Below are 18,086 nucleotides of genomic sequence, written 5' to 3'. Positions count from 1 at the left end.
CATATGTTTAACATGGTTTGTGGGTAGACCTCTGTTGCCTCTTTGTGTGCTTTGTTTTGTTTTTTAATAACATATTTTATTGATTTTGAAAAACAACACTTATTCAATACATTCTAGGCATACAAACATATTCAAAGCACGGCTTGTACATTTATGCATTTTATGGGTACTTCTGTGTAGTTCTGTCCATGGCCTTATAGTTCAGGTGGATCGCAGCTGATCAGGAGGTCCCATGTGCAACTGAGTGGCATCTCTAATTGTCCTCCCATCTTTGCCAGATCTTACACGCTTTACCAGGGCAACCTCTGGTGGTGTATACCCTTGTTTCCATTATTATACACGTCAACATCTGTTATCCACTGTTTGTATTGTGAGATGGAGCTTGAGCCCCACAGTTGTGCCAGATTGCTTTTCGCAAGGCCTGTGGTCGTTGAGAGTAAAAGTTTTTCAAAGCGGGATATCTGTCATCATCTATTCCCAGTAGTAACAGTTTGGGGTTCATTGGTATCGCTCGGCCAATTACTGTTGATAGTCTGTCACAGCATTTCTGCCAAAAGATTTGAATTTGTGGCCATTCTCATAGGATGTGGAAGAAAGTTCCTCTCGTTTGATGACATCTTAGACAGTTGGGGTCTGTTGCCCTCCCCCATTGTTATAGGGCCTCTCTTGGATAATATATCCTATACAGAAATTTGATTTGAATCAGTCTAATTCTGGCAGATATGGCTGTTTCTCTGGGGTACATGAGGGCTGTGGTCCAGTCCTCTGGTTGTAGTGATCCCTCATCTCTTTCCCATTACGCTTTTAGATCGCTGAGTTCAGGTGTAGCAAATGAGGAAATTGCATTGTACATTGTGGAGGTTATTTTGTTATCTAAACGATCTATTACAATGTTTCTCTCAATTGGGGTGCATTCCGGCATATTGGCTAAGTATCGCACATGATTTGAATGCGTGTAGCATCTGTCTGTAATGGAAGTGTTCTGTGGGAGGTAGATTGAATCTCTCTCTTAGGGTCTGAAAGGACACTATTTTACCATCCTGTATCACGTCTTCTAGCCTTGTTATCCCAGCTGTTTCCCAACTTGCCCACTTTGGGACCTTGTGGTATATGCTTATTTTTCCACAGGGGCTGCACCAGTGTGACCTTACCCTCCCAGCCTAGATGTTTGTGTGCGTCTCTCCATATCTGTGTTCTGTGGGCTACTATTGTGGTGGGGGCTGGACGTGTTGTATTTTGGTAAAGACTCTCCAGAGGGGAGGGCCCCTGACCCGATTGCCTGTCTGCTCGGATGTGTGGCAGTTCAGGATTGTTATGTAGGATGTTGTTTACTATTGCCATCTGCGAGGCCCAGTAATATGTTTGGAGGTGGGGGAGTCCAATACCTCCCTCCCATATGGAACGTTGTACAGTGCTCAGGGTAATTTGGGGATGTCCACCTCCCCACAGCAATTTTCTGAGTATTCATCTATTTTGCGGAATTCTATTTTCGGTATTTGTAGTGGTGCGTTTTGCAGGATGTATAGGAATCGCGGGAGGGCTAGCATCTTGAATAGAGCCGCTCTCCCCAGTAAAGTGAGGGGAAGAGTCATCCAGTGTTTCACATCGTTCGCAAATCTTTCTATGATTGGGTATACATTTCTGGGTGCATAGTTTGTAAGGTCAGTCGTGATCTGTACGCCGAGATATCGAAACTGATCAGTTTCTAATCGATATGGGCAGTTATTTAGGGTTGTTTTGTTAAATTCTTTAATCGGGACTAGTATGGAATATATTGTAGTTTACCCTCAGTCCGCTAAAGGTCCCATATCTGTTTAGTATGTGTGACAATGGGACAAGATTCTGACGGGTCACTTAAGTAAATCAAGAGATCGTCGGCGTACAGGGAGACTGTCCTCCCAGTATTGGGCCCAGTGGAATCCCTTCCATGATTACGTGTCTCAGCATTATTGCGAGGGCTTCAATCGCCATTGCGAATAACATTGCAGATGATGCTGCGTGAGGACCACCCGTTTACTCTGATCTCGGCTGTCGGGCGTTTTGTAGGAGTTTGACCCAACCCATAAATTGGTTGCCGAATCTCATTCTACCCATTATGGTCCATAGGGCCTCCCAATGGACCGAGTCAAATGCTTTCACAAAGTCGATGGTGAGGAGTGCAAGTGTATCTTGTAGTGCTGGTGCATTTTCAATGGCAACGTGGAATCTGTGAATGTTCATTTGTGTGGATCTCTGCGGCATGAAGCCGCATTGGTCTGGATGGATGAGAGAAGTTATTACTTTCTGTAATCTGTTGGCGAGTATTTTCGCCAGTATTTTGGTCTCTGTTTATGAGCGAGATAGGCCTGTAGGAGCTGCATGCGTCTGGTGGTTTACCTTCCTTGTGTATCACTACTATACTGGCCTTTCTCAGTTCCGGGGGAGAATTCCTTTTTCTTTGGAATGCAGAAACATTTTCACTGGGAAGCCATTGGGGCCTGGGGTTTTCCCATTTTGGAGCTGGGTTAGGGCTGCTGCCAGCTCTTCTGTGAATTCTGTTTCTAAATTCGTTCTTTGTGTGTCATCTAAGGACGGAATGACAATTTTGTCTAAATGCTGGGATCTGTGGGGGTTATTGGGGCAGCGTATAGTGTGTCGTAATAAGCCGTGAAGCACTCTGCAATGCCTGGGTCGGTGGAGGTCGGTTCTGCATTTGCTGTGTTTGTTTCGAACTTGGTGGTGTTCCTCGTCTCTTCTCCAACCATGCCAGCATCTTGCTGCTTTGTCTCCAGTCTCATACAACTTAGCACACATAGTTCTGTGCGCTTGTTTCGCACAGGTCAGTGTGATGTTGTGCAGTTTCTTTTGCGCCATGAGTAGGGCTCTATTATCTTCGACTGCTCCTGTTTTTGTATACTGTGCCTCAGCTCTTTGCACCTCTGTTTCCGTGTCTTCCACGTCTTTCCTGTGCGTTTTTTTGTGTGCTGCTGTCCAGCTTAGGGTCTCACCTCTCAAGGTTGCCTTGTATGCCTCCCATATTATCGCGTCGTTATCTATCGAGTTCTGATTTAATTCAATTCCATTTCTCCCCAATATAGAGTGTGCGGTCATTCATCACATTCATCACTTCATTGAAGTCTCCACCTACTATTAGGGTATCTGCTGTGGTGTTGGCTATTATTGGTGTGATATCTTCCAGTAGAGCGGCCATGAGCACTGGGGGTGAGTAGACCGTTAATATGGCGAAGGTCTGGTTCCACAGTGTGCCTTGTATGAAGACAAACCTTCCCCCAGTATCCTGGATTATGTTGGATATTTCAATAGGAGTTTTCTTATTAATCAATATTAAAACCCCTCTCGAGCCCATGGAGAAACCTGCATGTATTGCTGTGCGGTATTTGGTTCTCTTAAAGAGTTGGCACGTTGTGCCTGCCAGATGAGTTTCTGTGAGGAGTGCTATGTCTGGGTTATGGCGATTTTAGGTATTGTCACCAGCCTTCTCTTGATGCTGTTTCCTAGGCCATTCACATTCCATGTTATGAGACAGAGCTTTTTGGTGTTAAGCCCGGTTGGAGTCATTGTTCATCTTGTGAAGCTCTGTGTGTAGGCAGCCACATCTTCCATAGGAGGTATTTTGTATTATTTCGATCTGGAGTACCTTGATGCCTTTTGTGTTTAGTGTGAGCAGTTGAGCCGTGCATATTTTACTATACAAAAATAACAAGTCCAAATCCCAACCCCCCCTCCCCATACTCCAACCCCAACTGAAGCATCTGTCGCCCATTCAACCAAACTTTTTAACAAATAGTCAAACGTTTAGTGCCTCCCGTCAACACAGCATTAGGGTTACTTTGGCGGGCACTAGTGAGTCTGTATTTCTTACTGTCTTATCTGGTTACTTTCTTTAGAGGGGGGCCTGCTCTGGGCCACCAACGTGTTATTCTGGAGAGGAATTTTAGTGTTGTGCTTCAGGTGGGTTCCATTCTTCACATTTTTTTGTGCTTGTGGGTAGCTTGGTCGTTGTCTGAGTGCACTTGCTCACTTTAATCTGCCTCTCTCTGAGGTATTTCTTCCTGTTGTCGCATTGGCTGTGTATTTGGCGATCTGTCTGGTCTCGGTCTGTTTCGTTCACGTTCCCTTCTGTTTAGTGGGCCCCAATCACCATCTAGGTTGCGTTCCGCCCAGTTCCATGCTTCTTTGGGATCCGTGAAGTGTATGGTCGTGCCAGTGTGATAGATTTTCAGTTGTGCTGGGAACAGGAGGCCGTATTTGATGTTTTGCCCCTGCAGTCGTTTTTTAAATTAATCAAAGGATTGATGTGCTTTTTGCACCTCGCTGGTGAAATCCAGAAAAAAGGCAATTTTGGATCCGTTATGTTATTGTCCCTTTGGTTCTTGCCATCTGTAGCACTGTGTCTCGATCCCTGTAGTTCAGAATCTTAGCAATTAGTGTGTGGTGGTGCTCCAGGAGTCGGTCTGCCCGTTGGCACCCGGTAGGCGCGTTCGATGGAAAAGAACTTTGAGACTGTCTTTGGAGCACACAGGTCGGATAACAAATGCTCAAGGAATAGTTCCATAGAGGGGCCTTCACTTTTCTCAGGCAGCCCTAAGATTCTGACGTTTTTCCGCCTCGATCGACCTTCTCCTTCCTCTACTCGTTCCTCCAGCGTCTTCACGCGTTGCAGCACTCTGGTCATCTGTTGTCCCATGGATCTCAGGACGTCATCTGTTTCGGATATGCAGGTTTCGGCTTCTCCCGTGCACAAGGTGAGTTTTTGCAGGTCGTGGCGTAGAGGGATACCTCCGTGGTGATGCCGTCCATTTTTTTCTCCATCGAGGACCTGAGGCAGGCTATTGCGTTCATTACATCTTTGAGAGAAAGATTAGTTTCATTGTCATCAGCGGCAGCATCTTTCCCCTGCTCCGATTCAGGGGATGGTGTGTATTCAGGGGTATTGTGTATTGCTCCATTTTACTTTGCGTTGTGGTTCTTTTGCACTCATCTTTGCCCATGTCCGCCTCCGTGGCGATTGTAGCCCTTGGGGGGGGGGGGGGAATAGCTCTTGCCACGGTCGACTGTTTGATCTGACAGCTCAGTTCCCCATTTGACAGGGTAACAGATGTCGAGTGTTGGCTCCTTTGCTTTGTTCTTTTTGGAGTAGTGTGGTTCAGTTCCCTGGCATTGTGGACATAGAATCATTGGTTCCGCTTGGTGGGGTGGTTCCGTTGGCCTTTTCTTTTGCTTTGTGGGTCACTCGCGTCCTCTCTCCTAGTTTTGCTTATTGGCGACCTGGGGGGTTTTATGCAACGCGTTGCAGTTTTTCATGCAGCTTTGGTGACCTCCATGTGAGGTTTCCCATCCAGGCCTTCAGTTGCAGTGTTTGTAGTTGATAAGGCTCAGGGAGAGAGGCCTGTTACGGGGGGAGCAGTTGCGGCAACCGTCATTCACTGGTAGTATATAGTTTTGTGCAGGTCTTGCCTGCGTGTGTCTCGCCCATCATGGCTGCGCTCTCGCAGGATCCCTTGGGTCCTCAGATTTGCATGTTTGCCGTGTATGTTGTTCAGGCAGTCATGTAGGGCAGCGTTAGTGGGTTGATTATGGCTTCCTCTGCCTTTAATCAATCCCCCGGGTGGTGCACTCTGGGATTATTTCAAGTCTGTTGTGCTGGCTTGCAGGCCATTCAATGGGGTTTGACTTTTCTTACTGTTTGTCTCAATCTATCCTGATTGTTAGGCTTGGGCCTGTCAATCAGTTCCTGTTGGGGCCGTGTATGCTGTGTACGGTATCCCCTGCTTTCTTTGCAGGTTAGGGTTTCCAGTCAGCGTGCCCGGTCCGTTTGCAGAGGCCTTTGCACCTCTTCCCCCCGCTGTGTGGACATTTATTGTGGGCCCCTCAGTTGGTCCCAGGGCTTATCTGTTATTTGCATATGGTCTCGTGCGTTCGCTGCTTTGGGCATAGGTTCTATGTTTATCTTGCTTTGTGTCCCCACCATAGGCTGGTTGAATTCTGGGAGATGTTAAAAGGGGGGGGCCACGGGCAGGAATCCTGTCTGCAATGCTGAATTATGCATGTGTTAGGTCCTGTTTCCCGCTACCCGCCTCCCCATCTCCTCACCGCTCTCCGTGGACACCTTCCTCCTATGCTCTCACTCCCAGCGCGGCCGGCTTGGATGGCGGGATGGAGGCAGAGACGGTGCTCAACTTCCCGCGGTCGGCTCAGCACATTCAAAGAGTACCAGCTTCAGGTTCGATTCGTTTCTGCTTTCCCGCCTAGGGTCACACCAATTTTCCAGATCATTGGGTTTTATCTCTCATCCTCTGGGTCTCTCTCCTCGATCAGCACTCTATTCCTTCCTTCTCCAGCTGGCAGTTCCCGCGTAGTTCATCCCTCATTGCTGTCGGCCATCTTGGTTTCGTTCTTTCAGCGCCGGCTGTTTTCGACATTCGCAAAAGATACCTTTTTTTTCCACAGCCCGGTTCACGTCTCGATTTCAGCGAGTCGTTCTGCTGGGTTCCAGACACATTGAGGAGTATTTACATGGGTATACAACATCGAATTCTCAGGATTTTTCCAGGATTAAGCTGGCGGCCACAGGAGCTCTAGGGGATCACATCTTCGAGTGCTCGCTGGCCACGCCTCCCTTTGTGTGCATTGTTGAATGCTCCACTGCCTAGGGGCGGCAGTGTTTGCTTAATGTTGTTGGGACAAGTAATGTGCTGCTCTAGACCGGGAATATGCCTGCACTCATGAGGTGCCAAGTATGGAAAGCAGGGGGAGGTTTATAGCTTTGGGACACAAATGCACAAGTCACAGGAAAATGGAGTACACGCCTAATCAGTAACGGAACATGAGGGCAAACATACTAGCCACAATGCAAATCACTGTTATCGAGTCTGTCAAGTGGCTGTTGAGGCTCACTATAATAAAAAATATGTATATTCTATTACTCAGGTTCTCATTTCGGCTATTCCTCTGTTTAGCACTATTTCACCACACCAATTGAAACTTAAGCACCACCACCAAGCCAGAACTCAAAGTGCATTTGAATGTGCTTGTGTCTAAATTGTCCCCTTGATGCTGTTTATTAAATAGCTTTCTTTGTTTTTTCAGGTTGTTAAAAGTAAAGCCGGAGGAAAGACTAACCATTGAAGGGGTTCTGGACCATCCATGGTTGAACTCTACAGAGGCGTTGGATAACATTTTGCCATCGGCTCAAATGATGATGGACAAGGTTTAAATATAAATATATAGATATATATATATATATATGCATTATTTTATTCCCCCCACCTCCCAACGATGTTACTTTATTGAGACTGTTTACTTTTTTGGCTTCCCCAAATGTAACATTATTTAAAAAGATAGAGTTCTTACATGATCTTAGCTGCTTATAAACTGTACCGTAACATTAGATGCATGCTTTTGGCTATAATCAAGGAAGGAAGGACCACAACTTCTGTATATTTCTGTTTCTCCGTTTCCATAAACACATCTTCTAAATGTAGCAACAAAAGGGCGTTCTTCCACAGTTGCACAGCTTATCATTCACTGATTTGGGTCTACAAGTTAGCCTGGAAAACAATGTTGGTTCATTGTGATTTTAATTTAACCCAAAGCCAGTGCAATAATTAATAGAAACACAAATGATTGTGCAGACTCTTGAATGAAGATTGACTAATTAAGTGAGTGAATTACTTTCAAAATCTTTTTGAATAATTAATTCAACACGTTTAGGATATGCACCCATTCATTAAACTGTCACCAAATATAATTAAACCTTTGTCCCTTCAATCTTCCTTTCCATTTGATACTGTCCTAAATACATACAAGCTCCTCCTGTGAAGATATGAAGCCATGGAGTACCCCCGTTATTCCAGCGAAAGAAAAGTAATCTTCTCACCTAGTTTATAGTGTCACTGGTGCGACTGGATTTTGCATACGCAAGGAATTAATCATGAAATAACAGTAGCATTTTCTGTTTACAGGCAGTCGTTGCTGGGATACAGCAAGCTCATGCAGAACAATTGGCAAACATGAGAATACAGGATCTGAAAGTCAGCCTCAAACCCTTGAATACAGTTAACAATCCAATATTACGTAAAAGGAAATTACTAGGGTAAGTGATATGTCAGTAAGTTTAATTGAAGGGTAGTCTTTCTACTGTACTGATGTTTTTGAGCATTTTACAGTTTTTACACCATAGTAATGTTATGGTTAAAAATCAAAAATGTGTTAGTAGCCTAACGGTCTAAAATCGAACCTTTCCTAGTCTGAACTTTACAGTGATTGCCCCCAAATATAAATATTCAATATGTCATTGAATTGATATTTTATTTATATCGCGCTCGTACACAAGTGTTTCAGAGTGCGACAGCGCAACAGTGGGGAACATGGGAGAACAAAAACAACGATCTTACTAGGCCCAGTGGCATTGAGAACGTGCAAGTGCATAGGAAAGGGAAAAGGGGAAAAGTGCATGGAAGGGGGGGCGAGTGGAAAGTGCGGAACACAGGAGAAACAAATAATAAATATATTAAATAAATAAAGGCGATAAACAGTGGTAGTGCAGCCAGCAAGGGGCAAGTGCTGGGTTTAGCAGACAGGGTATATCTGATAAGTGCAGAAGAAAAGCGGGTGGGGGACTGTACGGATACAGATACAGACCCCAGTGCAGGAGGGGTGGCAGGGTGAGCAGGAACCTGGGCCCGAAGGACAGAGGGTAGCCAGGTGCACAGTGCCGAGAGAGAAAACAGATCAGATGGGGAGAAGGGGGGGCAAAGGCAGAAACGAAGAGGAGGGTCTTGAGGTGCTTCCGGAACTGGAGATGGTTCTCCTAAAGTTTCAGAGTGGCAGGGAGGCTGTTCCAAAGGGAGGCCCTAGCCGAAGACAGATCTACCCGCAGCTTGTTTCTTTGAAAAACAACTGACCCTGAGTGAGTTGGAGGAGCGAAGAGCTCGTGAGGGGAGGTATTTACGGAGGGATAGTTGAAGGTATTTTGGACAATGGACAAATGCAGAGGGTTTTAAATGTAATCCTTGCATCCACTGTGAGCTAATGAAGGGATTTCAGATCTGGAGAGATACGATCCCAGGGCTTGGGGCCAAGGACAAGTCTCGTAGTCCTGTTCTGGATTAGTTGTAAAGGTTGGAGAGTGGAGGGAGGTATATTTAGAAAGAGGCTGTTAGAGTAGTCCAACCTAGAGAGAACCAGATCTTGGGAGACAGTGAGCTTCTGGGGAAGGAGAGGGAAAGGCAGAGTACCTCTGAGGAGGTGCAGTAGGAAGTTTGACTTTTTAGAGACGTCGGCCAGAGAGTGAAGGGAAAGGATTGTGAAGGTGTTCCGATGAGGAGGATCTCAGTCTTGTTGGCATTTAGACCAACAACGTTGGCGGCACACCAATCTTGATTCACAGTTAGGCAATCAGAGATGAAAGAAGGAGAGGAGGTGGCTGAGGGAAGCCTGAAAATGAGTTGTCGTCAGCATACCACTGGAAATTTGGGCAGAAAATAGCAACACAGTGGGCGAGAGTTGCCAGGTATTGGTTGAATAGCCAGGGCGAGAGGTTAGACCCCTGGGGAACACCACAGGTAGAGAGGGAGATAGATGATGGGAAGGACCCAAGTTGGCCCTGGGAGGGTCAATGGGAGAGGAAAGAGGTCAGCCAGGCCAGAGTCTGATCGGTGATACCCAGGTTCACAGAGACGGTTGAGCAGGGTGATATGCTTGACCGTGTTGACGGCATGAGAGAGATCGAGTAGGATGAGGACAGAGGGAATGTTAAGTCAAGGTTGGAGAGCAGGTCTTCACGGATGTTCAGGAGAGCAGTTTCGGTGCTTCTGGCAGCTCTGAAGCCAGATTGGTGGTCATGGAGAGAGCCATCAGAATGAAGGTTTAGCTGAGAGATGGCCAGCTTTTCCAGGAGTTAACCTAAAAAAGGAGTAACGGAAATTGGGCGATAGCTTGCAGGACAAGAAGGATCAGCTGTGGGTTTCTTGAGGAGAGCATGTACAAGGGAGTGCTTCAGAGGGGAGGGAAAGGATCCTGAGGCAAAGGAGAGGTTGCAAAAATTGGCAAGGACCGGAGCGAGGGTATCAATGGGGTCCTTAATGGTTTTAGAGGAACAGGGCTGAACCTGTTTTGATGAGGTTTTCATAGAACGGACTTGTCTAGCGACCTCATCAGGGTAGAAAAGAGGAAAGGATGAGAAAGAGGGTGGGGGATAGCCTAAGGAGGGTCAGCAAGCAGAGACAGAGAGGAGTGGAGGGGGAGGGTTGGATGGGAGGAGAGTGTGGACAGGATGTCCTGGGTGTTAGAGATAAAGTGAGAGGCAAGGGCATTGCAAAGAGCCTGAGAGGCAAGAGGAGGGGTAGAGACTGCAGCAGGGTTGTCCAGATTTTTGCAGATTTAAAGACTTCGGCCGAGTTGTTAGATGCTGCAGAGTTGTTTGATGCTGCAGAGACACAGGCTCTTCTTGGTGTGGACAGAGAGTTATTACCTTTGGAGCAGGTGACAGGCCAGTTTGTCAGGGGCTGAACAGAAAGCCCTCCATTTCCTCTCAACCACCCTACACTTACGTTTTAAGTGTAGCTAGGTCGGAGTCATACCAAGAATTGCACTTTGGACTTAAAACGGATCCTCATGACTGGGGCAAGAGCATCAAGAGTAGCAGAAATAGAGGAGTAGAGCAGAGACAGGGCTGTGTCAGGGTGTGAGTCAGCCAGGGTGGAGGAGGGGGTGAGAAGGTGGCAGCAAAAGCCTCAACTGACACACACTTCATTGACCAGATGTCCGAGAAGGTAGGTGGCAATCGTGGGGTAGGCTTGGGGGAAGAGAGGGAGAAATGAGATGAGAAGAGAGGAGGCGAGGCAGTGATCGCTCCAGGAGAGAGTAGTGGTCAGAGTAATAGAGAGCGGGAGGTCAGAGGAGATCAAGACATCAAGTGTGTGACCTGCAGAGTGAGCAGGAGAGGGAATCGCAGAGGTTGCTAAAGAGCACAGATGAGGAACAGGGAGAATCGAGATGGATGTTGAGGTCACCAAGGAGGAGGAGTTGAGTGGTAGATTCCAGGAGGGAGGAGCAGAGGTCTTTCCACTCAGAGAGAAAATAGCTGATTTGACCAGGGGGCTGGTAGAGAGTAGCAACAGTAAGAGAGTGGCTAGGAGAGAGACAGAGCCTGCATATAAGGCATTGGAAAGAGGAGTAATTCTGAGTGGGGATGATAGAGGAAGGAATCCACTCAGGAAAGATCAGGGCTACACGCCCTGTAGGCCGGGTGGATCTGGTCGCGGAGAGGATCTTGTAGCCATCAGGGAGGAGAGTGTCAAAGCTTGTGACAGAGCTGGCCGTGAACCGTGTCTCGATAAGACGTACGACAACGAGGTCAAGTTCTTCCAAAAGGTGGCAGATATCAGAGGAGTGTTTGACAGAGCGAGAGTTGAGTGTGGCAAGATGAAGGTTGCCAGCCTTAAAGACCTTCTGGGGAGGGGTACATATCAGAGGAGGGGTACAAATCAGAGGAACGCCATGCAGAGGTGTGGAGGGAGCATGAGGTGGGGCAGACGAGGAGGGAAGAGGGCAGGGTAGCCAAGGGAGGAGAGGAGGTGACAGTCGGAGATGAAAGGAAGTCGATGAGGTGAGGGAACTGCCTATCGAAGAGGAGATTGGCCTGAGGGCCTTGGGCCATGACAGTGCCATTTAGGTAGACATTAATGATGACTCTGGAGGAGTTGAAGGAATACACAAGGACTTCCCAGCGGGTGGCACCATTAATGGGAGCGGAGGAGACAGGACAGAGCACAGAGATCATATGAGGGGTTCATAGATCTGGCGAACGCACGACAAAGAGGATGTCAGTGAGGGTCTGTCTGGAAGAGGTGCTGGAGTAGGTATCCGTGATGGGGAGACCTGGGGTGGAGGCCAAGATATCCTTTTTAAACTTACCAGATTTACTGAGAAGGGAAGTTGATAGAGAAGCAGTGGAGTAGATAGGAGAAACAGATAGCACCATGGCTGAGTAGAGAGAGGAGGCAGTGGGAGAAGTATGCAAGTACAGCGGTATGGAACAGTCACTGGGATAGCAGGTTACAAATTAATGGCCAAAGTTAAATGAAAACACACACATTTGACTTTGAAAGGTTAATGCTAAGGCACCATAGGTAAAGAAATGAGGTATGAATCAGAAGTTGGAGGTGACTGCTTTAATGAGTGCATTAGATGGAGAGCATGACGGGGAGATCTGTTGGAGCAAGCAGAGAAGAAAGTTAAATTCCCAAGAAGGGAAAGGAAGGGCAAAAAGGAGGAGGGATTCATAGGTGAGTGAGGTGGCAGCCTCAGGGAGGGCCAGGATGTGGCAGTAGTTTCATGTATTATCTTGGTAGCGGACAGGGAATTCTTCCGTACGACCCATGACCTTTGGTCTTTCAAGGGGATGACCCAGGGTTATACTATTTTAAGCAGTTCAGAATAATCCCTTTTACTTAATACAACCAAAACATGTTGGAGCAGCAAAACTGGAAGGCATTTTGTATTCTTCTCTATCTGCACAGACTAACATTCTGTGTGAAGACTAAACTAACAAGTGCATCCAAAGTGAAAAGTGTGGGTGTCATTTTGGACAGCCCCATCTCATTGGAGTTCAATATAGAAGTCGCTCAGATGGCCCTTTTTCCAGAACAGTCTCATTAGTATTATACTATGCGTACTGCTACATAAAGTTGAACTAAAAACATACGTACATGGACATCTTTTAAACCTTACTATAAAAATGTATGTTCTGACCAGGCCTGCAGCAACATAGCCAAGCTACAGGGGTCCTGCATGTGGAATGCCTTGCAATGTTTTGTCTGGGAAAGTTTGACAATATTTCTGCCACCAAAGGGATGCTTCTCTAACCCTCCATTAAAGACAGGATCTAGTTAATTTCACTGTCCTCATCCATGAATCGTTTAATAGTCAAAACTGCAAAGCCCAGGTGCCACAGATGCAAAGGAAAGATGCGCCTGCTTGAGAATTTTTTTTTTTTTTATAGTTCTGACCCCTACCTTTTTAGTACTCCGGTGTGAAATAAAATCAGCCAACGTAGGGATTGTAATATCTTGGGCAGCTTCCAGGCTTTCAACTCTTTCGGAATTTTAAACTGAACTAAATATCTGTCCTTAAAGGCAGTGATAATACCTGATTATTCGTAAAGGTGGTATATGATGTGCAGCATGCAAACACGCCTTGAGGTTCTTCGTCATGGCTAACTTGTTTAGTTACATGCATTCTATCAAATATTTATGTGAATCGTGCATGAAAAAACAGCGTCCATAAAATGCTAAGATGAAATCATTTAATTGAATATCGGTGTATTGCCAAACCATAGAAATATTCTCTGGATCATAGATGAAGGAGATCTCGAAGAAAAAATGTATTTCACATTGGAGGTAAAGTAACTATTTGCTAATTCTAAAATGGCATGTGGGAGTCATGCTTCGCAGTGTATATATTCAACCTTGGAGATGTTGGCAAAAACTACAAAGTCATTAAGGCTTTGCCACCAGAATGTAAACGTGAGCACAAAACTTAAATTCACTGAAGCAGGCAGAATCAACACGCTCCTGCTTTCATTATACAATGGCAGTATTTTTGTCATTTTTTTTTTTTTTTTTATCTGAAGCTCTGATTCTATGGGGTCAAGAATTTGGCAACCTTGTTTCTTTTTTATTTTTTTTATTTGAGGTTTTGTTAGCATTTTGTTAGGATTTTTAGAATAAGAACCTACATATCCAATCGACAGCAAATTGTGTCCTGAAAAATCATAAGATGCCCCCACCTCACCCCCCCATTAATCCCCAAAACAACAAGTGTTTTCTTGATCCTCTAAAAGATAGACAGTTCGGCTAAGAGATTGCTTTCAGTCCACGTCCCCCATTGGGAGATGCTATCCTCAATACCAGGGTCTATTGACATTGATCGTCCTACTGTGTCCTGATGCTTCTCAATGTAAGCTCACCCACTTCATTCCCCCATTATCTGTGGGGGAGGGAGTCTCAGATTTCTCACCCCGGCCCTTACACAGCGTCCCACCCCTCTCCACCCAACCTCCAAGCGGTCTTGATCACTCGGTGCACTTCCCATCCCCACTTTTGTCTAACACCATCCCACGCCGCCCGGAAGGCACCTGCTTCATCGTTTACCAGGGCTGTTAATTTAGCCATTAAAAACATATTCTTCACTTTGACCAGCCATTCTTCCTCATTTGGAGTGCCAGGGGTATTCCACATTTTCCGTCAGTGCGACCCACCCTGCCCGCTGCATCGTCTCCCACATTCTGAGATATCTATAAATGTCTGAGTCTCTTGGTGGCAGGCCCAACAGCATTGTCAACGGGTCTTGGGGGAGGAGTTCCCCTGTTGCCTCGGCCATCCACCCCCGCACGTTGTCCCAGTAGCCCTGTACCTGTGGGTAACGCCAACACATGTGGACCCTCGATCTCACCCGGCCGCACCCCTTCGGGTATCGTGGAGAACCCCCATGGAACATCTTGGGTATCTTGAGGGTCCCTGTGCCATCCCTGGAGGACTTTCAAATTATGTCCCATGTCAGCTGTGAAGAGGTTGCCGTGGAAGCCTATTTTAAAAATCTTACCCCATTCCTCCTCTGTGAGTTCCTGCCCCACCAGGTCGTTCCAATATTGTCTGAACCTCTGCCTTTCAGGTAGGTTTTTAGTGTTTATAACTTTGTAAAGTTTCGAAGCCATCCCTTTCCTTGAGCTGGCAGAGTCAGGCACCTTCTCAAACGGCGTCAGCTGTCTTTTGAGATCATTGTCCCACTTCTGATCACGTAGGATCCTCATCTGCCTAAGATATTCAAAGACTTTGATCGAGTCTGGACCCAGGACTTCCTTCACCTCCTCGAATGATAGGAATTCCCTCTCCGGAAAAAGTTACCCAGATCTCTCCATACCCTTGTCCGACCGCGTCTGAGCTTTGCGGAAACCCCTATTCCCCAGTCTGAGTACGGGGCCCCTTAGCGAGACCATTGGGAAAGGCCATGTGGATAGGTGTTCTGTTTGTGGGCCCTCCCTCCATAATGACTACAGCACCACTAAAGTAGGGTGCTCAAGAATCCTGCCCGGGATATCATTGAAGGAGGCCCATAATAGGTCCCTCACTTTAAGTTAAGCGGGTGTGTGCCCATATCTTCCAGAAATGTCCACTAGGTGTCCCTCCCATCCTGCATGTGTTCCCGGAGGACCCGGAGTTGGGCTTCTCTATGGTAGTGTCAGACGTTTGGGAGACCGAAGCCCCCTTCCTGTCTGGGGAGAGTGAGCACAGATCTCTTGGTTCTCGGCGGTTTATCCTGCCAAATGAACTTCTGCGCTGCCTTTTGGAATTCTGTAAACGTGTGGTCAGACACTTCGAAAGGAGGGCAGTGAACAGATACAGTAGTCTATGTAAGACCTTCATCTTCATTGCTGTCATGCGACCATACCATGAAAGAATCATGTTGGACCATCTTATTAGTTCCATCTTAATGCCAGCTATCAAATTGGTTGTCGTTCACATCGAGAGGTTCCTGCTGATATGGACCCCCAGATATGGGAGAGACGATTTTTCAACCCTAACCCCAGGAATGTGCATAGTGGGTCTAAATCCAGGTCGTTTGCCCGGAGGGGTAGCAGCATGGATTTCAATTTTATTAATTTTCAATGCCGAAAAAGTCCAGAAGGTGTCAATCAGGGAAAATAGGGGAGGGAGTGACGTGTGGGGGTGTACTATATAGGCCAGGATGTTCCCTGCGAAGAGTGAGAGTTTAAATTCCACCAGCCCCCTTCATAATCCCTAGAATTCCTGGGTGGGTCCTCACCGCTATCGCAAGAGGCTCCATAATGAGGATGTATATCGGGGGGGACAAGGGGACATCCCTGTCTCTTACCCCGGGATAGACTGACCGAATCCGAGAGTTCCCCATTCACTTGTACTTTAGCTGTGGGCACCCTGTACAGGGCGGCTACCCATTTTATCATGTGTTCCCCGAATCCCATTTTCCGTAGGAGGTCCATCTTATACCGCCATTCCACCCTGTCAAAGGCCTTCTCTGAGTTGAGAGAAAGGAGACTAGCCTCGAGATCGGAACCCTGCGTATAATGGATCAAGTCTAAGTCTTATGGATGTTCTCCATGGACCAAGGATGGTAAGATCCCCTCCATTCTTTTCCCCAGTACTTTGGGCAAGATTTTAACATCGACATTAAGTAGAGCTATTGGGCGATACGAAGAGCAGTGTCAGGTCTTTTCCCTCCTTCGGTAACACCACTGTAATGGCCCCCATCATAGATTCAGGTAGGATCCCTCCCTGGAGGACAGCATTGAAAACCCTAGCCAGGTGTGGGGCGAGAGTTGAGCGATACAGTTTATAATACTTAACTGAGAACCCATCCTCCCCCGGGGGTGTGCTTCCCTTCATGGCATAATTGCACGGACTATTTCCACCTCTACTATCCAGGTTTTTTGCAACATCTCTAGCCAGGCCTGGAATAGGTATCGTTATGAGGAAATCCTCAAAGCCTCATCACCTCCAAATTCAGACTTGTACACATTTTCATAATATTGCCTCAAAGCCTCACCTATATTCGGGATGTCATAGTGCAGTACACCACCTCTGGATTTTGTGGCTTTAACCATTTTACTTTTCTGGGTTTCCCTCCGCTTCCATGCCAATATTTTGTCTGCCCTATCACCTTTTTCATAGTACATTTGTCTAACAAATTGAAGGCTCCTCTCAGTTTTGGTCAGCAGAAGATCTTTTAGTTGGGTTTTGTATAGGTCAAGCTCTGTGGTTGCGCTGGGGTGATGGAGTAGCTCGGTACCTGGCCCGGTTGTAGCCCTGAAATCTTGTCTTTAAGGGCTTTCTCCTGGTGGACCCTCTTCCTCTTCTTTTGTGCACTAACTATTATGAGGGTCCCCCTTATCGTGGCTTTAAATGCATCCCACCGCATATGTGGGCTAACCTCCCCATTATCATTTATGTCAAAGTACTCTACTATATTTTACAGCACCATGTTGGTGACAACCGGGTCTTTCAACAGGGCATCATTGCATTTCCATCTGCCCCTTCGTCTTGGGCCCCTCCCTCCCCTCATGGAAATTCTCACCAGCTCATGGTTGGACCAGGGGACCGGGTCGGTCCTCAGGTCTGTTGTGTGGGCGAGCAAGGAACTGTCCACCAGGATGTAGTCAATTCTCGAGAAGGTTTCATGGATTTTAGAGTAGTATGTCTATTTGGGGGGGGTCGCCCTCGGCCGAGCCCAACAGCATGTCTTCCAGACCCAACTCCCGATTAATACTGCAAAAGTTCCTGGACGTGGAGTCATCTGATGCCAGCAGAGCGTGGTGGGGGGGGGGCGTTCTCTTCCCATCTTTGGCCAGGTCAATCGCCACATGAAGCATGGTACACCTCTCCTATGCCTCTGCCCCAGAGCCTTGGGTCTTTCCCCTTCGCCCAGTGCGTCTCTTGTAAAAAATAGTAGATCCAATTTGGCTAGTCTAAACTCCCTGCCGAGCAAGGACCTCTTCGTGGGTGAGTTTATTCCTCTAACATTGAGGGAGCCTATCTCCAACACAGGCAGTCGGTCAGCCATTACCTAATGTGCGGCTGTCTGAGTGGTGTCCCACGTACCTGCCCTTGGCCAATTCTGCTTCGCCTCTTCCAGGCAAGTGGGCTTTGTCTCACACTAAAAACCACCGAACCCCTCCACTTCCCCCTACCCCCCTCCCTCCCAGGAGGAGCTTGTCCCCAACTGCCCTCCTTCCTTTCCCCCAAACCATCTACACTTTCTCCCCGTGATCCCCCTCCCCTTCCCCAGGGCCCAGCCAAAACCTGGACTACCATCGTGCCTGCCACGGCCGGGATTCTGCTGAAATTACCTCGTCCATTGAGCCCCCCCACATTCCCTGCTCCCCTCCCCCTTTTCCAGTGATGCACAAGCACATAAATTCCCCCCATACTTGCTATTTGCTGTGCAAATCTGTTGTATCATGGTTCAGGGCGCTATACAGCATCCCCAGACCAGTCTGGGGTCGTAGTCCTCCTTCTGGGCTTCCCCGGCCTCTGTCCTGGGTCAGA

General features: G+C 47.2%; 1 protein-coding gene across 7 annotated transcripts in view; it reads left to right on the top strand.

Annotated features, from left to right (window-relative positions):
* The window catches only part of MAPKAPK5 (MAPK activated protein kinase 5), a 983,215-nt gene that overhangs the window by 722,901 nt on the left and 242,228 nt on the right, over positions 1-18,086 (top strand). For all 7 annotated transcript variants that reach the window (XM_069619510.1, XM_069619509.1, XM_069619506.1 and 4 more), the window contains 2 exons: positions 7,090-7,210; positions 7,965-8,095. In XM_069619510.1, the coding sequence (XP_069475611.1) occupies positions 7,090-7,210; positions 7,965-8,095 (252 nt within the window). The remainder of the gene's footprint in view (positions 1-7,089; positions 7,211-7,964; positions 8,096-18,086) is intronic.

The sequence above is a fragment of the Ambystoma mexicanum genome, chromosome 10 (assembly GCF_040938575.1).
Source record: "Ambystoma mexicanum isolate Mex_15411 chromosome 10, UKY_AmexF1_1, whole genome shotgun sequence".
NCBI lineage: Eukaryota > Metazoa > Chordata > Amphibia > Caudata > Ambystomatidae > Ambystoma > Ambystoma mexicanum.
The sequence above is the reverse complement of the archived record's forward strand: the minus strand, read 5'-3'. Positions and strand labels throughout refer to the sequence as shown.